Raw genomic sequence first — 24,832 nt, forward strand, 5'->3', positions numbered from 1 at the left:
TGGACAGCAGTGTTTTAAAGATATGGCGACTCCGAAGACAGCCAGCGGGTCAGTAGTTTGTTATTTGTGTAAAACTTGGAATTTGAGTGAGACCGCGTCTTGTTTTGACGTTAGCCTCAAAGTCACAGACTCGGCTCTCCCACTGGCAGTGTAGTAGTAGGCTACAGTACTGTCTTCAATGCCACAGCTATGGCTAAACTTTTATGTCTTATAATACGGGTGGATGAAATCAAGCATTATGATTTCATTATTTCATTATTGAGCAATAAAGTACTGTACGCCTTTTCACATTAACCTTAAAAAGGGCGCGTTCCATATTAGTGCGCACTTAAAATAACTAAGAGGTTGCCGAAGAAAAAGACTGTCTACAAGTACTGGTGTTCAGCAGTTTATTAGCAAGCTGGACTAGCAACAGTCGGTTAATTTTTGAGCAATAATATTGCACTGTCCCGTGCTATCAGTGCTAACTAGCTGGTCTAGCTACTGAAACGTTGGAGCTCAGGTCTAGCCTAAAGTTGCCAACTAGATATCCACTTATTTAATTTTAGCTTCGTAGGCACGCAATTACATGACCTGGTCTTGGCTTCTTAAAATGACGTTTCCCACGGATGCACATGGAGATATCCAAATCAACATAAGCTAACTACAACAACAGCCTAATGTTAGTCTATCGAGTCCCAAGTCACTCGTAACTAGTTTACAGCATTTGTAGACTAGCTAGCTAGCATATACCCAGTGCCTACAAGACATTTATGATTGATTTAGAATGTTTAGGCCTGATATTTAAATTAAATATTATTTTATCGAAAGTGTCCCATTGTCGTTGTTAGTTTAAAGGCAACTTTTATAAAATGAGCATTGAGAATGAATAAAATGGTGCAAGATCTAGCTAGGCTAACAAACGTGAAGTTCACAATGTTGTTTGTCCGTTGCATAGCAACAACCACACGTCACGGGACTATTTTCTCTTGGCTACTGAAATGCGATTTTGTGCTGAAAGGCAGCTTACTATTTATATACTATTTATAATTTCGCTAGTAACCGTATTATAAAAGCAATAAGGTACTTGAGGCTGTACATTATTGTCAATAATGTACGGGTTCCAGGGTTTGCCGTTTTGTTTGCTAACAACACCCTGGAACCCGTACATTATTGACAATAATGTACTGCCTCTCGTACCTTATTGCTTAATTATTACACGGCTGTTCTTAATGCTGTAGAATGCTCCATTCACTTAAATGGGGCTTCCCAACGTTCTGCTGTGAACAATTTTCTCATATTTGACCGTTGCTATGCATATTTGACCGCTGTCAAGGAAAGTGGCCTTTTTGCTTCTGATTTACGTCTTTCGTAGCATTCCGCAAGTAGTTCGGTCATTTTTCAACACCAGCGTACTCCGTTGCTTAGCGACGTCAGCTGATCTGAAGCCTAAAGAATGTTCAACGTCTATGAAGTTCAACGTCTTTGGCAAACTGTTTCTCTGCTGATCAACACTACGAATGGTAACAAATAAATTGTAAAAAGACACACTGTGTTGAGTAATTTCATTCTACTCTCCACTCTTAGTATTTTGAGTGGTAAATGAGCAGAAAAAAATAATAATCAAAGGCGGCTGCTGGTCTTGCAAAGAGGGGAAACCTAATTTTCGGCCTACATCATAAAATGTTTCAATTTATTTGGCTAGTTCACTGGCTAGTTCACCCCTACATCTCTAGCATAGCCTACGGTATGAATGAATGAACAAACAATCTAACAAAACAATATTAATCTTGAAGTAGGAAATGTGGGTATTACGTCAAACTGAAACAAGGAATGTGGAGAATGAAATGTATGGCTAGCAATTTTGCCAAGCAAATACCAAGAAATAGGTTGCAGCAATTTGTCTTTTGACTACACTTGCAAAATCTGCGAAGGGACTTTTTTTTTTCCTTTTTATAGTACAAAATCGCTGTCAATCAAAAGGAGACGCAGTCTTTCGACAGACCCTCCAATCATCACGCGGAAGCCCAGCGTCCAGGCCAGCGTCCAGGCCAGCCCACTCCTCCATTCACCTCCAGAGACGGCAAGCGTCCAGGGCGGTACATAATCACAGCATTTATCCAATGACCGTATAGTTTTGAAACACTGAAAAAAACTGTTCAAAGCAACCCCATTAAAGTCCATGGAAGCTGAGCTTCAACAGGGAAATGACTGTGGTGCTACGGGAATGTATGAGAATGAAATCAGTCAGTCGAGCTGCTAATATATGTAGATAATTCTGAACAAACTCGTCTTCGATATGAATGTGTTCAAACGCATTTAAAATGTTAACACAATAGTAAATATTTGACCATGAATGGTTTTTAATGTTAGAGGAAGCTGAGCTTCCCTTGCAGTCTTACAGAAATTGCCACTGTTTTAAATCTATGTAATCTTTATAAATAATAAGTAGGCGATGCATTTTTTATATAATATATACAGAGATCAGTTGTAAAAATGTCATAAAAAATGGACCACTCTGCAACCGACGCAAGCAAGCACACCCTACAATTTCCCCAGAAATTGTACCCTCTCTAGTTAGCCTCTTAATTGTACATTTTGAAGCCATACTATAGCGTTTGTCATATAGTTTTTGTTTATCGGAAAAAAGTTGGTTGGAATGTTCAGAGTCACACATGTGCGACGGTACTCGGTATGGGGGTCAGATGGCTGAGCGGTTAGGGAGTCAGGCTAGTAATCAGAAGATTGTCGGTTTGATTTCCGGCTGTGCCAAATGACGTTGTGGAGAATGTCCCTGTACTTACTGTAAGTCGCTCTGGATAAGAGCGTCTGCTAAATTATTAAATGTAAATGTACTCTGTGGGGCGGGGCCCGCTTTCGAACGATCACATATGTGCGATGCTACTCCTTAACGGGTTCATTTGATATTAATATACCTAAACTGTAATACCATATTGAAGAAAATAAGTAGGGCTTTTATGGAAGCAAATCAGTGACATGTTTTGAATTTTAAAAGACATTTAATACTTAATATTGAAATTTAAACTAAAATAAAAGACATTTAAATTGTGAAATTCAGGTTGCTCAAATATGAATAGTAAAAAAAAAAAAGAATTTAGAAATGTAGGCATAAAAAAAAAAAAAATTGAAATGTACCTTTTCTCATTTTCAAGTTTTATTTTCAGCTTACATGGATGCTGACACCAGCTAAATAGGTATAAACAAAGAAGGTACAATGATATGTTTATGTAGATTTTCTCAATTTAGTTAATAGCAACAACATAGCAGTTAATCTTTTTACCTAATATCAGACAATTAAGTGTCCCCAAACCTAGATGAAGCCTAGCCTATCATCTACAATAGCCCTGTGAGAATATGTCAATGCGTTTACAGGTGTGAGGTGGGCACAGACAACTGGGTGCAGTGTAATGACTCCCCCATCAAGATCTGCAAATACCCAGTACCAGGCCTATTTGAGGGTCACTCCTACTACTTCCGGGTCCGAGCGGTCAACTCCCATGGCATCAGCAAAGCCTCGCGCATGTCCCAGCCCATCGCTGCTCTTGACCCCACTGAGTTTGAACACCTCCATGGTAATGTTATTACAAGTTTAAACAACACATACACATGACCTCACGAAATCACACATGTATACAAACACACACAACTCATTTATTGTGCTTGTCATTACATAATTGGTTCTGATATTTTAAATGAATATTAGATTAATTATATTTTCATTAAATTCATTATGTGCTTTGTTTTTGACAGCTAAGAAATTGGGTGGCAAGCTGGACGTGGTGTCCTACCATGATGACCTTGCAGGTGTTAAATGACTGGCTGCTCTTTGATGCTGCACAGATGAATGTGGATCCTTGAACCTCTGAGAGAAAAACTAACACTTCTCTCAAAAAACTGTCCTTAAAGGGACAATTCATCCAAAAATATAAAATTACATAGTATTTGCCCTCTTACATGCTGTACAATTTAATTGATATTCAAATGTAAAGGGATCTTAGCTTTTGTGTGTAGTGCAGGGCCTAAACACTAAAGTGTCAACACAGTCCAGTGTGAACAGACTATCATTATTTCATTTGGGTTAAAGACATGCCAGCAGCTTGTATCCTGGCTGTCATCAATATAATGACACATCAATCAACAACCACGTCCCTCCATCATCTCTCCTTATGACTGTATCCCAGTAATTAGTGCTGATTATGCATCTAGATCTGCATCATCGGACAAATGCTGATTGGCTTTTGATGAAATTTCCGTCAGGATTTTCACAGCCATCTGTGAGGTTATAACACAACACAGCAACAGACTCTGTGCACAGTGTTTGTGTACATGGTGTGTGTATGCCTTCTATAGATATGGACCCCTGTCTCTGCCATTCTAGTGAATTGAAGTGTGTCCACACAAGACAACGGTATGATTTAAGGCAAAATGGTTGTATGACATTCTAAGTCACATTGTGTGTGTGAATGTGTTTGTGTCTGTAGCTGATGGTGCTGTTCCTGAGGTTCCCTCTGGTGTCCGTGCCTCTGAGATTGACAGAACCTATGTGGTCCTGTGTTGGAAGCCTGTGGCCTATCACGGCAAGGCTCCTATGTGGTACTACATAGAAAAGGTACTAGTATTGTAATGTGTTTTTGTGTGTGACTGTGAGTTATAAAATAATTATGTGTTTGAATCTTTGAGTGCATCTGAGTAACAGCATAATCATTCCCCCAGAGCCTGTCTCAGAGCGGAGTGTGGCAAAGAGTGAACACCCAGGTGCCTGTGAGATCTCCTCGCTATGCTGTGTTTGACCTGACGGAGGGCAAACAGTACCAGTTCCGTGTTTTAGCAGCTAACATGTATGGATCCAGTGAGGCCTCAGAACCCACCAAGCCCATCCACACTCTAGAACTAAAGGGTAAGGGCATTCCTTCCATCTTTCTATGCTCTCCTCTCTATTTTTCTCTCATCTACTGTCTTTGACTTACCTACCTACCTACCTACCTACCTACCTACCTACCTACCTACCTACCTACCAGGGATGCAACAATACAGTCAGCCTACGGTTCAATACAAACCTCAGTTTTTTAACCACGGTTTTTGGTTTCGATCTGACTGTTTTCTGTCATTCTATACTTAGGTGACATATAGACAATTATTTTCTTTATTTTAAATCCAATTTAGCGACTTGCCAAGGTAATTCCGTTGCCGCAAAAAAATCTAATTGAGCAACGAGCGATAAATCTGGCAACTTTCTGCATCTTGTAATTTTTTGGGTTAATTACTTTTATTTAGAAATGCCAATCTCATTACAAACAATGAGTATAACAGTGTTTCCCATACATTGATTTATTTGTTGCGGTCACAACAATAAAATATAGCTGCAAGCAGCACTGGAGGGGCCAAGCAGTCCAGAGCAGGCCATGGCCTCCATAGCACTTGTGCAACAATTAACAGCAACCTGTTGCACTCATGCAACACACCAAGTTTGGTTGAAATATATGTTTGCGTTCAAGAGTACTGAGTGTTCAAAGTTATTTTTCTGGTATAAAACCACAGGCCTCCTCTACTCCTCGTGGGAACGAAGGAACCGAAGTTTGGTGATGATCTGACACATTTTTGCCGAGTTACGCTCTCACGTGTCTTTTGCGGCTTTGCCGCCGCCTTTGATCAGCTCTACCGAACAAACGGTTTTGAAAATGGAAAATCCATCAGACAACTTTGTGAAGCTTGGTCTGAAGATCATCTGTGCCAAATTTTGTAAACATTGGACAACATTTGGGGCGTGTAAAAGGTTTTTACACTTTTCCATTAAATCTAAAATGGCGGCCGCGTCAATTCGGTTTTTATGAAATATTATCGATGTTCAAGCTTTATATCTCACAAGACATCAACAGACAAAGAAATTACTTTATTAATAAAATAAGCGAGCGGCAACCATGTCTTCACGTCATGTGAAATATGTCACAAAGTTCATAATTGACAGTTTTACAGTCAATTCTACATCTAAAAAGTCAAGCAGGGCAGCTTTCAAGAGATATGGGAATTCTGATTTTAGCCAGCTGGTCCGATTATTTTTCTGATTTGTTTAAACTGGCAATCTGAGTGAGACTGCATCCTCGTTACATTGTTTTGACGTAAACCTCAGTCAGGCTCGCTCACTGGCAGTGTGCACAATGTTGTATTTCACTCCATACTACACCAGAAACGTTGTTGCCCATAACACGCTAGCATTCTGCTAATGAATGCTGATTGGTTAGGGAAGGACTGACTATGACCAGAGATCCCGCTTGATGGCATCCAAAGCTGAATCATAATGTCAGACCATTAGCAACAACATCAGCAAGCCAAAACTGTTTCTGCATGTGTATTGACAGCGAGAGCCTAACCTGTCAGCTGTGTTGTCGATGCCTCGAGAGAAAAAAGGAAGAGACCAGAGCTTGCCGTGAAGCAGGATCTCTGGTTGTACAATGTGTATGACGTCATTGATATTTTAAAAGGCTTTTTAGAACAGAAAGTCGACTTAAAAAAGATCAAACACCCAGCAGTGTGTATTTTTTGCCACCCCTTTCAAATTCAGAATTCAAATTACGAGACAAAAATTATATCCTGAGAAAAGTGGATTTTGAGGGGTATAGCTCCATAGACCTAGCCTGGCTCTACCGTCCTACGTACTTCCGCCCAATTTTGATTTTGCTTCTGTACTCGGTCTGGCCATTCAGGACGTTAGTCAGATTTTGCAGGTACATTTTTAACCGGCCAATCAGCGAACAGAGGGAGTGGCTGAGAACGATGACGTTGATGTCGTGCGCTAGTTTGTGTTGTAGTTCCGTGATGGCGGTGGAGAAAGATGCGAGCAAAGCCATTCAGTCCGTTGTGGCAAACTGACGAATATCTATAAACTAAAGCCGGAGCAAGACCAAGTTTTGCTGAGTTTTGTTGGTGGCCATGATGTTGTGGCCCTCCTCCCCACAGGGTTCAGGAACAGTTTGATTTTCCAGCTACGGCAGCTAGCTTGTGTTGGGACCGGGCAGTCTTGAGCGGTGGGACCACCAGGCGGTTGTCTGAAGAAGACTGTAGTTGACGGGTGGGGGTGTAAGGTTGCAGGAGAGACTTGATGTAGTCGGGTGCAGTCCCGTTCACTGCTCGGAAGGTCAGTACCAGGGTCTTGAATCTGATACGGGCGTTGATAGGTAGCCAGTGGAGAGAGATGAGGAGCGGGGTAACATGGGAGCGTCTGGGTAGATTGTAGACTAGGCGGGCCGCTGCGTTCTGAATCCTCTTAAGAAGGCGGGTTGCACATGCTGGGAGACCAGCGAGCAGCGAGTTGCAGTAGTCCAACTTGGAGAGGACCAGTGCTTGGATTACGAGTGCTTGAACTGTTGCGACCAGTTTTTGAAACAGTGCGAGCATTTTTGACTAACATTTGCGCATGTGCAACCTACAAATTTTGAATTCATTGGGTGTGCACAATGTCAGCACAGCAACAATGCATAGATACGACGTTCCAGTCAGACAGCGATATCAGTGTTCCTTCTGTATTAGTACCGTAGCTAAAAGTCTAGGAAAGTTGAGGCTATTTTTCACTAGGTACCTATAAACCTAGCTAAAAGTCTTGGAAAGTTTAGGCTATTTTTCGCTAGGTTCCTACAAACGTCGTAATCTGCCAGACAAGTGGGTTCCCCTGCGTTCTTTTGGTGAGCAATTTCACAAGCCTTTCTTAACCGGCGTCATGGAGCCTAGCAGCTAAATACTTATTTAGCACTAGCGTTGCTACTGTATCCCTGGCTGTGTTTGAGCTGTTGCGCTGTTATACTCAGCAAGTATCGTGTTGTGGTGTCGGAGGAGGACTGATTGAAAAGTGCATCATACATTTAAGTAATTTAGCTAAGACTTGCATGTACAGTATGTAATGTCACATTAAATGTTGTATTTAAACTGAAGCTTATATGGTGTGTCGCTGTATATCAGTTGTACAAATGACAGTAAAAAAGAACTGGCCCATCTGCAACCGACGCAGGCACACCCCACAATTTCCCCAGAAATTGTTCCAGGAGCGATTCTAGGATCAGGCCTTTAGGGGGGCTCAGCCGCCAATGAGAATGTGACATGAATACAGTGCCTTGCAAAAGTGCTAAACGTAAACCCCCTTGCTAATATAAATCCCTGATTTTACTGGATAACAATTGATACATTTATATATTATTATGCAAAATATTGAATGAAAACACTAAGGATGTCCCTTTCTTCATGAACTACCAGCAGCAAATGATAATAAACAATATATTTAAAAAATATATTATTTTTAGGGGTGCTGAGATTAAATTTAGGGGTGCTTGAGCCCTCCTAAAAAGGGTCTAAACCAAGGGCGTAGGTTTGATCTCAGACTCGGTGGGGACATCCACCCATCAACCCCCCCCCCCTCCCCTGGAGCGCAAATCAAGATGCCATTCTGTATACTATCCCTAAAGAGCTAGTATAAATGTATAATCTAAAAAATGCACTCTCCAAAAAAAGAGACTGTAATGCAGAACAACAAAATGTTTTATTATCATAAACCTCACCTGAAGCCCTGATGCTGTTTTCTCAGCCTGCTCTACATCTGGAGTGTTTTCATGCTGTTTTTCCTGCATACAAAATGGTTCATTCATTTTGTAGCCTATCCTATGGTTAGCAAGTTTAACCCTCCTACCATATTGTCTACAGTGTTATTTGGACATGAATAATCAAACAATGATTCATTATATTTGAATAACCAACAGTGTTAACTTATTCACACTCATTCAACTGTTTTTTCCTAGCCTGACGTTGTCATACTCATAATTCTAGTCAGAATATGAGTCTGAGAACTCTCCGTTGGGCTTTGACTACGGGGCGTGTTTCAAACGAGCCTGGAAAACAAATGCCTCTTCGCTCAATTGGATAGACCTACAACCGATCAGAGCAACGTAATATGTTGTTTGTTCAAAACAAATTCAACTTAAGCGCTCTTTTGTGACGTGGTGATTACGTTACTGTTGATCATCTGTCCATCATCGTATAAAGCCCGCCCTGGCAATTTCATTGGTACGCCCAGATTCTGGTTTTCTGTAGTTGTTCCCTAATACGAGAACCTCCAGACCCAAGTTCCCGACCAAATTTTTTTGTGGGCGGGGAGAAGTTGGGCTGGCAGCCAGGCTAGTTTTTTCCATCACCTGTCTAGAAATGCAGTGACAGTCCATCAACTGTGAATTTGTCCTAGGCTAGACTCCTAACCTTGGTTAAAAGATTAGCTACAGAAGCTAGGTTTAGCTGTAACAATATCCTGGTTAACATATAATATCACCAGTTAATACTTCATCCACAGTAGAATCTGCATTTGAAAGCCTGGTCACTACCACTGCTAGTGTGGCTAGTTAATTAGCCTGACTTACACTGCTTTTTGAAAAAGCTTTGTATGTCCCCAGGATTCTTGCAGGTTTCAGTGAGTCAAATTTAAGACCTTTTTAAGACATTTTAAGACCATAAAGATTGCAATTTAAGACCTACACAACGCATTACCCCAAAAATATTTTAATCAAAAGACATTCTGAAAAAAAACATGTAATATCTATGAAAGGAATTCATTAAAAAAAACATACATTTAATTTACAGATAAAGCAATCACAATAGTAACCAAATTGAATTTTTTGGGGGCAAAGTTTGCAGCGAGTCTTGTACCTGGAGCTGGGTACTGCTTGTAACCAACAGCGGAAATCGCTGTGATCTAGCTATAGGTGCTTTCGACTTCATGCAGCGCCGGCGTCGTCTGCAGCCGGCTGCGGCGCTGCATGAAGTCAGTCCATGTCGAACGCAACTCATGTCTCGTTGAAAGTACTTTCCCATTTTCCACTCGTAGCCGAATTTTAACAAACTCTGAGGAAGCGCCTACGTATTTCGCATGCAGGTATTACAGTTATCACGGGATTTGTAGTTTTATCACCGCGTACATACCAACACCAATAGGCTATCCTCCAGAAAGAAATACAACACACGGAACCAACGTTTTGAGGGCAGCGTTCTGCTGGTTTTGTTTGTAGCAAAGACTCGTTTTGTAGGCTACGACTCAATACTTTTATGCTACCTTGTAATAACTTTCTGCAGACTGCGTTTCTGGAAATTAACGAGGGTAAAACCTTTTTAAGACCTGACTAAATGAAATTTAAGACCTCGGATGTGTTGTGTCTGTGTGATTGTCTGTTTTTTTGTGTGTGTGTTTGTGCTTTGTAACAATGTTCTTGTGTGATATGGTAGTTGGAGAAAACATGGATACTTATGCCATTGTTATGTTGCATTGTAAAAGTAAAAAAAAAAAGTGAATTATAAAAAAAAAAGTTTTCACGGTGGATTTGGAGAAGCTTCAAATAAATAAATAGTGTTCAGATTTTTTTGGTGCAGCGTTTAATCGAGGGCGGCGTTTATTACACAATGTTCATTTTTGGTGCAGTGTTTATTCGAGGGCGGCGTTTATTTGAGGGTGGCATTTAATCGAAGAAATACGGTATTAATAATTAAAATTGTAAAATACATTATTATCAGAAAAAGAAATGCAGCAGCCATGTATATTTCCAGTCAATGCACACAACTTCTGAGGGCTGTGTACTGTTAGTAACTCCCTAATAAAGTAATTATTCCATCTTTTATCAGTAATAGCAACTCCTTTAATTGAAACAACAGGTATAAGATTCCTTGTGGTCCTCCAGCATTATGCAAAGGTCCTAGACACACTTGGCTGTTTCTGGTAGAGGAGCAGTGTAGTCGCTGAGCATATCCATGTAGTCAGCCAAGTACTCTATGGCATGTACCCAGGAGCCCCACCTGGAATGGACAGCATAGACAGGCATTACAGAATAATTTCCCTTCTCTAGCATGAATGCTCTAAGCTGCTGATGACGCTGAGGTTCCTGACATAACACATTCTTTACCAGAGCACAGAGCCTGTTTACCTCACCAAACAAATCGGGGGAAATCTCAAGCACCAGGTTAATGAGGTGGGCAAAGCAGGTTAAATGTCTGGAGTTTGGAAAGAGACCTTCTAGAATGCAGGTGAAGGCCTTCTTCATGTAGCTAGATGAGTCACTCCCAAAAGCCCAAACTCTGTTCAAAAAACAACCTGGGATACAGTAGTAAAATGAACTTTCTAAAAAAGCCAGGTCTGCTACAACAGCTTGTTCACCTATTGGTTGGAGCAAGATGGCCAGTGGACATCTACCACAATATGTGGTCTCATCAAGGACAATGTAGATGTCCTTTCTCTCTACAGGATCTTTGATGTCCTGCTCATATTGCGGATAACGTTTTGGCAGGTACTCTAGGTATGCAGGTGGGATGGTGCTGGAATGGACCCACCCTACTTGCAGTGTTTTTTCAGAACCTTGACAATTTTGGGGCCTTTTCAAGTGATATATCTGCCTCAATTAAAGCTGGGTTAGGCAAGTTTTGACGTCTTCTTTCATTGCCCAAGTACGGTTACAATCCAAAGAACACAAGTCACCAGGGCTGTTTATCAATCCGAATAACGCTAAAAACTTACTTGCGTTCTTTTGAAGAACGTTCTCGCAAGCATCCTTGCGAGAACGGTCTTGCAAGACCTCAAGGACGGAGAATTATTTGAGATGCGTGTGTTCTTGCAATGACTTCTGGGAAATCAGATGCGTTCTTGCTGACCAAGTCACCATTGGATGCATCCTCGATTGGATTGATAAACAGCCTATGAACGCCAAAAATACCCGGAAGTGTTCTTGATCTTGCTTCGCGGCGATTCGCGGCTCTAATTATTTTACTGTATGTTGTATGTTGTAACTTTACAGGTGTGCCCTCTGCTCCGGGCCAGGTGATCGCCACCAGAGAGACAGACACCTCCGTTCTTATTCAATGGGCTCCACCAAAGGAACCCAACAACCTGATTGGCTACTACATTGACGCCTGTGTGAAAGGCTCCAAGGACTGGCTGTCGGCCAATCACAAACCTCACAAAAGCACCAAGTATGTACAGGACTCAGACGTCTGAATAATCCTTTCTTCTGCTTTATAGCACATGGAATTGTTCTGAATAATACTCTGTTTTATTTGTGTAAAGGTTTGTGGTGCAGGGTCTGACTACAGGGGAGACTTATGTCTTTCGTGTCCAGGCCATCAATGAGCTAGGTTTGAGTGATGAGTCACAAGAGTCCTCTCCTCTGTCTGTTAAAGCTGCCCTCAGTGAGTACACAAACACACACTCTGTCTCTCTCTCACACTCTCTTATTTTCTCACCCTCACTCTCCGCTCAACAGAATGGATATGCATGTCGTTAGTTATGTAGCAAACCAAGTGCACCATTGATTTGCCAGCAGATTCAGAAACTGCAGAAACAGAATGTGACCAGTCTACTGTGTTCTAACTGGTGGCATGATCTCTTTAAAGCATCTGTCTGTTTTCTGTCATGCAGTTTGGGGGTTTTAGATCATCAATGAGGAAAACTGGTGTTTTTCCTCATTGACAAGTATGACACGATTCTGTAATTGTAACCTAAATACAATGTGTTTTAAATACAATGTATTTAGTAAAAAAACAATTACCACTTTGGAGAGTTATTGATTCTTAGAGAAATATACTTAAAGCATGTGCTGGATTTGGCTTGGCAGTACAACAACACTTTGATACTCTAACATTACCAGTACTCTGCAATTCTCCTCTCCCTTACTCCTGTGCCAGTCCTAGCAAGATAAGTGTGTAAGCCAGTGTAATGCCTGCTGGATCTCCTCAGAGAAAGCCAGCATGACATGATCTAATCTTAGGCACAGCATACACTATCATATAATCTTGAACTCTACAAATGTTTAAATGTAGTGAGTAACTACATAGAGGAAACAAGAATATGGTATCATAAATGCAATGTAATTATAAAATTCAAAGGTAACAAAACAATGTATAACATGCCTTAAGACTGCTCCCCTTACTGTTACAGCAACTCCATCTGCTCCCTATGACATTGCTTTGCTAAACTGTGATGGCCAATCCATGGTGCTGAACTGGAAGCGGCCCTCCCACTCAGGTGGAGCCAAGGTAGCAGAGTATTACATTGACAAACGCAAGATTGGCACAAGTGTGTGGAAGGAGGTCAACATTCCTCCAATTAAACAGAGACTCCATAAGGTACATCCCCATCCTAGCACTACCATAACATATCCCCGACACTATCCTAATAGACCCTGGGTTTCTACTGGGAACCAGTCATTTTTATCAGCGTTTTGTGGTTCTAAGTCTGGTTCTGGCTGGTGTTTCTTTTTGAGTGCAGGTGGAGAACCTGTCAGCTGGCAGTAAGTACCAGTTCCAGATTTACGGAGCAAGTCTGGCTGGTCTGGGAGCTTCCTCCGCCCCAAGCATGGTCTTCAGCTGTGAGGCTTGGACCATTGCAGAGCCAGGTATGACCCACACCTTACGCCTGATAAGGAACATGCATGTCAAGGCAAAGAAGATGTTATGATACACGGTATGTGTGTCTCAGGCCCTGCCTACGACCTGACCTTCTGTGAGATACGTGATGATTCACTGGTGGTGGAGTGGAAGACCCCTGTTTATACTGGGGCTTCAGAGATCACAGGTTACTTTGTTGATTACGCCATCAAGGGTTCTGATTCATGGACAACCGCTAACGAAACAGCTGTCAATCATCGCTTCCTGAAGGTAAGTCTGATACACTATTACACACGAAATAAGTTTTTAAAAGTACTTTTTGCAACATAGCCCTTTCCCAAATCAATATTGTAACACCATGTGACTGCTTCTCTCTTTGCTAGGTGGTGGGCATGGAGGTGGGATATACCTACGTGTTCCGTGTGCGTGCTGCTAACAGTGATGGCGTTGGGGTGGCGTCTCTGGCTTCTGACCCAGTGACTGCCAAGGCACTGCCAGGTATCACAATATGGGGATATCTGCACTTATATCTGATATCTGCACTTATATCTGCTCAAACCTTCCATTGGTTATCTGCCCTTGACGAGGAACAGTAGACGTTAAGTCTAGAATTGTCCTGCAGCATTGTCCTGGGAATCTGGGTCAGGGTTGTGGATTTCCCATTTTGATAATAAGCATGAAGAGAAGGTTGGAGGAGATTGTGGAAGGAAGGAATCTGATGAGTAATTTATGACCTGCTGGATTTAGAGTGGTGGAGTGCAGGGCAGTAGACCACCTTTTAGGGGGCATTGTGGAACTCTCTTAAAATAAGGCTCACAAATGGGGAAGAAGAGTGGAGTTGAGGAAAGTTATCCTGTACAGGCATATGAACAATTTACTAAAGACACACAATTCATGATTACTCCATTTTCCCTACAGGTGTTAAGGAGGTGTCCTGCTCTGTGGACTCTGATTCAGGTGACTTAGTACTGTCATTTGAGAGCTGTCAGATGTCTGAGGGCACCACCTTTGTCTGGAAGAAATCCTACAAGGAAATCACTGACTTCTCCAAAGGCATCATGGTCAAGACAGTGGGCAGCATGTAAGCACAGCACAGACCTGAGGACAGAACACAAAACAACACTTGACTCAAGTACAAAAGCACTCTTTTAGAAATGTGACTTTTGCTTGCCATTATCTCTACAGCTCAGTTGTATTTTTCTGTGTTTTACAGCTCAAAGTTGATCTTCAAAAACCCAGATAAGGAGGATGTGGGAACCTTTTCCGTGTCAGTGACCAACACAGACGGTGTTTCTGGCAGCTACAGCATCTCAGCTGAAGGTAGCATTAGGCAATGATCCTTTCTTGTCAATGCCATATGTCTACTATAATGATAGATAATTAGAAAAGCCAATCTTTCTTATAACGTTCTTTGCAGGCCACAAATAAGCCAGACACTTTCTTCAAGATTTTGGGGCATAATACACTCTGACCCCCTCGCTATCTGAATTGCAATGTACTACTAGTGCTATCTTTCATTGAAGCAATAAGGCATCTTTCTCTTCTGGGAGATCTTTTTTTTTGCCACAATTAACCGGACAAAAAGGCGTCAACATTTGATAGACAATTCCCTGGTCTGAATATGTCCACTATTGCAAACATTTATCATATTCCGAAGGAAGAAATATTTATGCATCTAAATCAGGCAAGATAAATTAGAATGGGCTATAGGAAAGGGAATTGTTTGTGTGGCATATAATAGGCCTATTTTAAAAGACGAAATTCTTGTATTAAATACAGTAAGCTACATCAAGACCGTTTGTATGATTTGAAATGGTCTTTCAATACAACACTAGCATTTAATTATCACGGCAAAAAATTACACTGCACTGAACTGTAACTAAAGTGAAAATAACAAAACCTGTAATTATCATCTGTGAACAAATCATTCCCGTCTTCTATGCTAAACCAAACAGTCAAGTAAATATTTAACGAAAGCCCGAAGACACAATCAACTTGAGATGTAAACAAATCCTTTCTGTTTCCTCTACTGAGCCTAAGCAACAGTCACATGACAAAGGAACCAAATAGTCGTACCCGAAGATACAGTCGAGAGGTGAACAAATCTTTTACCTGAAGACACAGTGGAGAGGGGAACAAATCCTTTACCCAAAGACACAGTTGAAAAGTTAGAACAAATTATTTCTCAGTCATCAATCAGTCCCTATGCACGGTCACAAGAAAATGAACAAATCACTCTCTGAGACTACTCGTTACTCCCGATTCATAAAAAAAAAGAAAGAATCATTCACTAACGACACCACTACAATACAGCTGCCTTGCAACGCTCCTTTTCTTAAAGTCTGTGGAGGACAGAACAAAACCTAATTGCAGCCCACGTCACAGACGCGCCTGATGCCTGTTTCATAAAGGCCGCTCAAAAAAGCTTGACTTAAAGTCCCAAACCTGACTTGAATAAGCTTAACAAGTCAACCAGGGCTAAAGCGGTTCCACAAAGGCCCATTTCAGCTCACGCAATCCTACCAATTCAAGTCAGATTTAAGTAGTCAAGCTAATCGCGCGTGCACCCTATTCTTAAGCAGCCTGACAGGTGGAACATGGATTATATCGATCCACCATGGCAAAAAGCAATGCACACGGCCACGTGACTTCTTCCAGAAAGAACGTTCCCTTTAAGCAGTTCCCTCATCCACCACTTCATCAAAATAAAATGACAAGCAATGATTGACATGAACGATGTAGGTTGAGGTCGTTTTTATAGACCTTTACTTCTTTGATTAAAAAACAGCCACCCTCTAAACACATTAAATTAAATTGACTTTTTTTTACATTGTTTAAAAAGCCTACTATTAATTAGTACATTATCCAGTAGCCAAACTTTTTAACATGGTTTCGGGAAAATTAAGGATAGATTTATGGATTTAGGTTTGTTTTGCAATTGGTTACTGTTAATAATTATGTAACTATGATAATTATACTGGGATAATTTAGATTGAGATAACGTAGGCTATGAAGGTTTGTATCATTCTGAAATAATTGTTCATCATTGTTTAATGCATTAGGCTAAATGTTGTAGCTTATGTATTTAAGTTGATTTTCTATAAATGTAGCTTACATATTGAACGGAGGGAGAATGAGAAAATGAGAATGTCCATGGTATGAAAATGAGAATGTCCAATCATTTCCCGTTTGGTCAGTGTTACAGGAATGTCTGGTTAAGCAACAACAAGCCTGACAGTTAGCCTGCCCCGGACCACGCTTGTTTTGAAGCATAAGTTGCCATAGTAACTGAGTTCAAACTATGTTGAGCTGGCTTTCTGGAACTAGATTATGGAACGAATGAACTAGAAATTAGTCTGACGAACTGACATAAGCCTGGCTTATTTGTTAAACTCGCTTCATGGAACAGGCCTCTGTTGTAAATTGACGCGGCAGGGAGGACGAAAGATAAACTTGTTAGAGCGCCTCAGATGCACCTGGTGTAAGTAAGGGGTTAGGAAATCGTTCGTCTGTTGATTTGATAATCATGCAACAGCACAGAATCGACAAGAAGGCTGTCATGCCCTGATAATGCATTATTTTATTATCATTATTTTACAATGGCTTTTGGTAACAGCCTGTAAAACTAAGATCAATTGTACGATGGATTCTACGATCAATTAGTTATTCGACCTGATTGGGTAAGAAAGCTAAGGCCATAGACCCATTACGTATAGAAAAAGTTATGCCAGTGTAGGGGTGTAATATTGGCCAATTAACCAATTGATCGTAAAATCCATTGTACAATTGATCTTAGTTTTACGGGCTGTTACCCAAAGCCATCGTAGCTCTTGAAAATAATCGTAGATTAACAAGAGCTCCTGTATATATATATGTATATATGTATATTCCGAGATTAAAGACGTACATTTGCAAGAAAAAAAGTCAGAGATTCTCTGTGTCTTTATAAAGACAGAAATTTGCCAGAAAAAAAATCTGAATTGTACTTTTTAATGGAATTCAGCAATAAGGAAATGCTCCTGATTTTAGCCCAGAATCACCACATTGTAATAAGCATTTGGACTTTGAAAAGACATTGCTGTGATTTGGGACTATTCAAAAGGAAACATCATGCTTATTTGGATGAGGTGATAGTTTTGTGCATCAGGAACTATAATGCAATTGACATATGGAAGGATATCGCAGGTTAAATCTACGGGCAATTCAAATGGGATTTTTAGTTCAACAGGACACAATACGACAGATTCTCAAATAAGTCGATGATCAAGGTGTGGGTCAGCTTAGAAGAGTGCAGCAGTTTTTTCTCGCAAAATTACAGGTTTTTTTTCGCGCAAATTTACGACTTTAATCTCGGAAAGTTACCCCCCTTCCTCCGGTTCAGTTTTTTTTTTTCAACCTACCTGGCCCTAATACGCCATCGTACCTGAGCAATCATAGATCGCTAAGTGCATCTTAAGCAAAGACTCAGTGGAGACACCAACAGGCCAACCCTAAAAACAAGTAAATAAGATTCTATGTGTACAGTGATTAATACATTATTTTGGTGTATTTAACCAAAGTCTTAAATTTGCAACATATCATTTCCGCATCCAGAAAGGGTCTTAAGTAGTTATTCAGAGACAGGTACCAACGGTTTTGTGATGAGCATGTTTGTGAAACGCACATAAAATATAACAATTGTTCATTATTTTGCTAATAGAAAAGGCTCTTAACAACTAAGATCAATCGTTATCGGGAAACGCAGCCCAAAACTATTCTCCTAGGTTTAAAGGAAGAGGAGTAAACTGAACAGTTCATTAATATTAACCAATTGTGCTGGAATTACTATTAGTCTATGGCTTAAATTAGAGCAAGAAGGGTCAAAGTCAAGTTAAAGGAAATAGATATTTAATTACATTGCAAATCAATTAAGAGGCAAATGTTATAGAATAAAGGTTTGAACTCTTACCTACTCTACCTTGATTATTGTAAATCAGAGAGAGAAAGAGTAAGAGGCAGGTAGGGCTGAAACGATTTGTCGACATTATCGACAGTGTCGACAATAAATACATTTAGACAAATTTTTCTGTTGTCGACTTGTCGTTTGATCTCAAATTACCTATTTTAATGGTCTGCAATAACGCGTTTTGATCAGTGTGGGACTGTTAGCCTGGCTGCCAGCCCAACTTCGACCCGCCCACAAAAAAATGTGGTCGGGAAGTTGGGTCTGGTGGGTCTCGTATTGGGAACAATTATATAAAACCAGGAGCTGGGCGTACCAATGAAATTACCAGGGCGGGCTTTATACGATGATGGACAGATGACCAACAGTAACGTAATCAACAACGTCACAAAATATCCCTTGGGTTGAGTTAGTTTTTTAGGCAGTCAGGAGAAGAGCTTGTGTTGGGACCGGGCGGTCTTGAGCGGTGGGACCACCAGGCGGTAGTCTGAAGAAGACCATAGGTGACGGGTGGGGGTGTAAGGTTGCAGGAGAAACTTGATGTAGTCGGGTGCAGTCCCGTTCACTGCTCGGAAGGTCATTACCAGGGTCTTGAATCTGATACGGGCGTTGATGGGTAGCCAGTGGAGAAAGATGAGCAGCGGGGTAACATGGCAGCGTCTGGGTAGATTGTAGACCAGGCGAGCCGCTGCGTTCTGAATCCTCTGAAGAGGGCGGGTTGCACATGCCGGGAGACCAGCGAGCAGCTGGGTGGAGTAGTCCAACTTAGAGAGGACCAGTGCTTGGACTAGCAGCTGGGTGGAGTGCTCAGACAGGTATCTCCTGATCTTCCGGATGTTGTAAAGGGTGAATCTACACGACCGGGAGACTGCAGCAATGTGGGCCGTGAGGGAGAGCTTGTCATCCATGGTAACCCCATCACTCAGGGGGAACGATGGGTACAGCTATGTGTCGTCAGCGTAGCAGAGGTAGGAGAAGCCATGGGAGGTGATGATTGTTCCAAGTGAGGTGGTGTACAGAGAGAAGAGGAGGGGTCCAAGGACGGAGCCCTGTGGGACACCAGTGGAGAGCTGGCGAGGCCCTGACAGTTTGCCTCCCCAAGAGACCTGGTAGGATCTTCCCAACAGGTAGGATGAGATCCACTGGACAGATCTGGTGGTTAACCGTATCAAACGCTGCAGAAAGGTCCAGAAGAATGATGATGGATGACCTGGAAGCCGCTCTGGCAGACTGGAGGGCAGTGGTGACTGAAAGGAGGGCAGTCTCTGTGGAGTGGCCTGTCTTGAAGCCCAATTGGTTGGGGTCAAGCAGGTTGTTCTGAGAGAGAAAGTTTGACAGTTGGTTAGATACAGCACTTTCAATTGTTTTTGAAAATAAATGTACCAATGATACCGGTCTGTAGTTCTGGAGGACAGCAGGGTTAAGGGAGGGTATTTGAGTAGACGGGTAACTCTGGCCTGCTTGAAGGCAGAGGGAAAGGTGCCGGAGGTAAGAGAGGAGTTTAGGACATAGAGAAGAAAAGTTATGATGGAGGGGGAGATGGTTTGAAAGAAAGGGGAGGGGATAGGATCAAGTGGACAGGAGGTGGGGCGATGAGAGAGAATGAGGTCAGAGATCTCTGCCTCAGACAGGGAAGAGAAAGAGTTTAGACATTTAGTTGGGTCAGTCGTGGAGGGTGAGAGGGTAAGAAAGGTGGATTTTGGGAACCGACTGCTAATGTTGGCGACTTTTTTCTCAAAGGAGGAGAAGTCGTCTGCTGTCAGGGTGGAGGGAGGGAGTGGGGGAGGTGGGTTAAGAAGGCTGGAGAAGGTAGAAAAAAACTTGTGGGGGTTTGAAGCAGAGTTAATTTTGTTCAGAAAGTAGAGGGTTTTAGCACCAGTTATGTGAGAAGAGAAAAAGGATTTAAGGAGGGAGTGATACTTATCAAGGTCCAGACCGTCTTTGGACTTGCGCCATCTCCTCTCAGCTGCCCGAAGGGTGGACCGTTCTTCACAAATAACATCCGTAAGCCACGGGGCAGGAGGGAGAAGATCGCGCAGGCCTGGTTGACAGGGGACAGAGAGAGTCAAGTGATGCAGTTAGTGTTTAACAAGGAGTCGGTGGCAGTGTTAGTGGGGTGGGAAGAGAACTTGTCAATGGGACGGAGGGAGGATATTTCAATAGAGGAGAAATGGGAGGGAGATACGGAGCGGAGATCGCGCCGGAAAGTTACAAGGGGAGGGGAGGTAGGAGGGGTTGGAGGGAGAGAAACAGAGAATTGGATAAAGTAGTGATCAGAAATGTGCAGTGGGGTTACAGAGGTTAAGTCAGTGATACAGTTCAGGACAAGGTCTAGCTGTTTGCCTGCCTTGTGGGTCACCGGTGTGCTCAGCAGCGGCAGGTCGAAGGAAGTCAGGAGAGACAAGAAGTCGACGGCCTGCATTCCTTGGAGGTGGATGTTGAAGTCCCCAAGGACTATCAGGGGGGTTCCATCATCCTGGAGGACGCTGAGGAGCATGTCCAGCTCCTCCACAAAGTCAGCTAGCGGTCCTGGTGGGCGATAAAGAACAATTAAGCATGCTTTGATAGGATCAGTTAGCATCACATAATGATGTTCAAATGATTTGGCAGTAACAGGGAGTGGTGTGGATGTGTATTTCATATGTGAGGAAAGAAGCAACCCTGTCCCACCACCCCGCCCGGTTGAGCGGGGTGAGTGAGTGAAGGAGTAGTTGACGGATAGAGCAGCTGGAGTTGCAGTGTGCTCTGGGCGGATCCATGTCTCTGTCAGTGCAAGGGCATGAAGAGAAGCATGAGATGCAAACGCCGGGATGAAGTCTGCCTTGTTCACAGCAGCCTGGCAGTTTCAGAGCCCTAAAGAAAGAGAGAGGGCAGGTGGAGAAGATCTGGATAGGTAATGAAGGTTAGAAGTTGACCGTATATATTTTGTGACATATCTACGTCTACGGGTAGTGTAATGAACAGGAATGCTCAGGAAACACATGCTAGCTATGAAAATGTTCTAGGTAGAATATAATATAAATAGGGTGATACTTATCAGAAGAGGTGATCCCGGCCCCGTCGGCCTTCCTCGGTGGACTCCCGCAGGTAGACTCCTTGTCTTTGTTGGACTGAGTGTTCATGCACCGAGGCTGCCAGACGAGGCTGCCTCTGTAGTGCCAGCCGCCTTAAATATGCAAGGCGCAGATGACAATGACCCTAATTATTCTGCATCAGTCAGTCTGTTACTTGTTAATAAAGTTAATTAAATGGTGAATGACATGGGTTAATGTCTCTCAACGATTAGTCGCTTCATCGTTCTAATAATCGTTAGATTAGTTGATTAACAAAATAATAGTTTGTTGCAGCCCTAGAGGTGAGCAAGGAGAAGGAGGAGAAGGAGTAGGAGAAGCCAGAACTGAGGAGAAGCCCTCTGGATTTCAAGTCTAGAGAACAATGCTTCAAAATTGCCTTTATACCCAACTATTATCTGTAGAATCAAATCTTGACCCTTATCAACATATCACCTAAAAGAAAAGTCTATAGAAACGTTTACATTGTTTTCTCACTTGCCAATGTTTCTCGACCTAGGGTTATAATAGAATAGTGAAATGTTATTCAGTTGTTACCTGCATTGTTTACATCAATTTTATAGCTGTTGTTCACTGTGTGTTGCAGCACTGGAGAAGATGCTGGCCCAGAGTTTCGACATTCGCCACCCCAGTAGGTTGACCTTTTGATCTGGCATTTAATCATCATCTTCATCAACTTCACCAGTCATAACACTCTCAGAGTTCCCTATCCACTTTGTCACTTTGAATTGTGTACTGGTATGTTTCACCATATCAGCCTGCTGGAGCCTAGGTTACTGCTTTTGGTTTGAAATGAATAATGTAAAAAAAAAAGTATAAATAAATAAGATGGATAGTTTAACAGATCAGTCTTTGTCAGTGCTGGCTTTGCCTTTCATGTCAGGAGTGTCTTCCTTTGAGCTAATGGCATTTCATTAATGAGAAACATTTATTTAAAAAAAGACCTTACATCTCTTTACATCCTTATCTCTTCTTTCCTCTCGCTCACTCTTTAGTCATCCCCTTGAAGACTGAGCTGGCCTATAAGATCCTAGAGAGAGGTCGTATGCGTTTCTGGCTGCAGGCAGAGAATATCTCCTCCGGAGTTTCATACAACTTCTTTGCCAACAACAAGGAGCTTTCAGGAGCTGATGTAATATAACATTTCTACTTCATTTTCAGTGTAATGTCTTCTTATTTTTATGCTGTCTGATTGGGTTTTGTAATGGGTTTTACATGATCTTCTGTGTTTGTGTCTGTCCAGCCCAACAAGATGGGTCATGATGTTGCCACAGGAGTGATTGAGTTTATCCTGGATCACTTCACTGAGGATAGTGAGGGCACCTTCACAGTGCAGATTCAGGATGGGAGGGGCAAGGCTCAGTCTTCCCTGGTCCTTATAGGAGATGGTGTGTATTTGTGTGAGAGTCAGAGACTATGTCTATGATGTTTAATCTGTTGCAGTGGTCTCTGTGCTCAATCCAGGACTTCAATGTGACTTGTTTGTGCTGCAGCTTTCAAGGCTGCCTTGGCCGAGGCTGACTACCAGAGAAGAGAGTACATCAGGGTTAAGGAGGGTGAGAAAAACTTCTATCCTGTCATAAACACATAAAACATCAGGCCCCCTTATCTGAAGATGAACTAGACAAGGGGTACTCAATTAGAAACTCAAATTTCTAAATTTCATTCAGTCCAGGCTACGAAACAGTTTTGCTAAGGAAGAAACACGTAGACTATCGATAAACAGGTAGGCTATTGATAATTTTTTGCCTGTGTTGTTGCGAATGACACACAACCTGCATCAGAGGTTGCTGCCAATGTTGAGTGAGGGAGCTGTCATGGTGATTACTATGACAGCATCTGATTGGATCTTTGGATTGGAAACAGAAGATAGAAACCACATCTAGTAGGAAAATAATATAGGCGTGAAATCACGCACCAATGAAAACTCACTTGGATCATGACTAAATTAGAATGTTGATTTTGGCTTTGGTCCAAATTGTATTGCGTCTGGGTCTGGACCGCCTATTGAGTACCCCCGTACTAGACCCATTTTCACACTACGTTATTTCATGGAACTACTTTTGAATAAAGTAGACGAAAGTAATAATTGGCACAAATAGGTTATTATCTAAATGTACTGTACATGAATGAAATCTCCCCACCCACTCCCTCAGGCCCCCACTTCAGTGAATTTCTGTCTGTCAATGTGGGGGATGACTGCTCTGTGTCTCTGGTCTGTAAGGTGAGTGCAGAAGGCTACTGGGAAAGTAAGGCTATAGCTGTGACTGACAATACAAGTAATACTATGACTACATAGTTGTGTACTATTATAATACTGTTGCTGTGATACTGTGACAATGTAGTGTGTTATATAGTCGGGACCAGATATGGATGTCTGTGTGTGGTCCTGCAGGTGGCTAATCTGACAAAGGAGTCTGAATTCCACTGGTTTAAGGAAGACACTGAGATGGTCCCTAATGAAAAAACAGACCTATCCTCTGGGGCCTGCAAGCTTCCCCTTGCCCAGGTAACCCCTCCTCATTGCCCCTAACCCACGTAACACTCCCTAATTACACCGTGCCGGAGAAACTCTGAATTGACTTCTCTTCCAGAGCAAAGCAGAGCAGTGAAAGTAGGGTTGTTAGCTATCCAGAGGGCTGTTGAGAGATTCAGTCATGGTCACCAGTGACCAAGGTAACATGTGTTTATGTGAGAGCACTGCAGCCCCTAAGAAGAGACCCTGAGGGAACAGATTAGAACACTATTCCACACCGTGTCCTACATTCCTGCAGATCTACATGCACACACAAACACACCAAATACACAGAAACACACAGCAGTCCTTCTCATCTCTAATGCTATTATACAAATAATCTCAAACCAAGATCTCTGTTGGGAAGTGCACGGTTTCATTTATTGTCATCACAAGTTTGTTGCACAGAACTTCCAATGTGATTATCTGGCATGTGAGTAGTAAAGGACAAAAAAACAGAGAGATATAGAGAGCGCAGAGTACGGCTCTGAAATCTTTTGTAAAAGGGCTGATTGGATGAGATGATTGGATGAGCCATCTGCCTGTCACCGTCTATTACTGAAAAAATTATGCCTTCACATGCTAGTCAGAAGATCCATTTTACCATTTGTTAAATCGAGAATAGGAGGACGTCATGATCAGGTGCTTTTGTTGTTGGAAAGATTAAAAATGGCGTCCGCAAACGTTTTTGGCACCATCATATTGTGGAAATCCTTTTTTGATTCCATTATGCACCTGCTAGAGGAGGAAATGAATGCAACTAAACACAAAGCTAAGTAATCCATGTAAATATATTTTACTAGTCAATCTAAACGAGTGGTCAGGATTTCTTTATTTATATTGCATATTTTTACACGTTATACAAAATAAAGAGAATAAAATAAAAACAACTTTTTACAAGGAATGATA

General features: G+C 41.9%; 1 protein-coding gene across 2 annotated transcripts in view; it reads left to right on the top strand.

Moving 5' to 3' along the window:
* Positions 1 to 24,832, top strand: part of myom2b (myomesin 2b) — a 90,066-nt gene that overhangs the window by 20,727 nt on the left and 44,507 nt on the right. For both annotated transcript variants that reach the window (XM_084709059.1, XM_084709060.1), the window contains 18 exons: positions 3,373 to 3,572; positions 3,751 to 3,804; positions 4,482 to 4,609; positions 4,714 to 4,897; positions 11,808 to 11,982; positions 12,077 to 12,198; positions 12,947 to 13,134; positions 13,277 to 13,403; positions 13,487 to 13,665; positions 13,779 to 13,893; positions 14,314 to 14,476; positions 14,609 to 14,715; positions 21,995 to 22,039; positions 22,404 to 22,540; positions 22,652 to 22,796; positions 22,902 to 22,964; positions 23,565 to 23,632; positions 23,804 to 23,917. In XM_084709059.1, the coding sequence (XP_084565185.1) occupies positions 3,373 to 3,572; positions 3,751 to 3,804; positions 4,482 to 4,609; positions 4,714 to 4,897; positions 11,808 to 11,982; positions 12,077 to 12,198; positions 12,947 to 13,134; positions 13,277 to 13,403; positions 13,487 to 13,665; positions 13,779 to 13,893; positions 14,314 to 14,476; positions 14,609 to 14,715; positions 21,995 to 22,039; positions 22,404 to 22,540; positions 22,652 to 22,796; positions 22,902 to 22,964; positions 23,565 to 23,632; positions 23,804 to 23,917 (2,314 nt within the window). The remainder of the gene's footprint in view (positions 1 to 3,372; positions 3,573 to 3,750; positions 3,805 to 4,481; positions 4,610 to 4,713; positions 4,898 to 11,807; positions 11,983 to 12,076; positions 12,199 to 12,946; positions 13,135 to 13,276; positions 13,404 to 13,486; positions 13,666 to 13,778; positions 13,894 to 14,313; positions 14,477 to 14,608; positions 14,716 to 21,994; positions 22,040 to 22,403; positions 22,541 to 22,651; positions 22,797 to 22,901; positions 22,965 to 23,564; positions 23,633 to 23,803; positions 23,918 to 24,832) is intronic.

This window comes from Hypomesus nipponensis, chromosome 11, assembly GCF_054491055.1.
Source record: "Hypomesus nipponensis isolate SF chromosome 11, ASM5449105v1, whole genome shotgun sequence".
NCBI lineage: Eukaryota > Metazoa > Chordata > Actinopteri > Osmeriformes > Osmeridae > Hypomesus > Hypomesus nipponensis.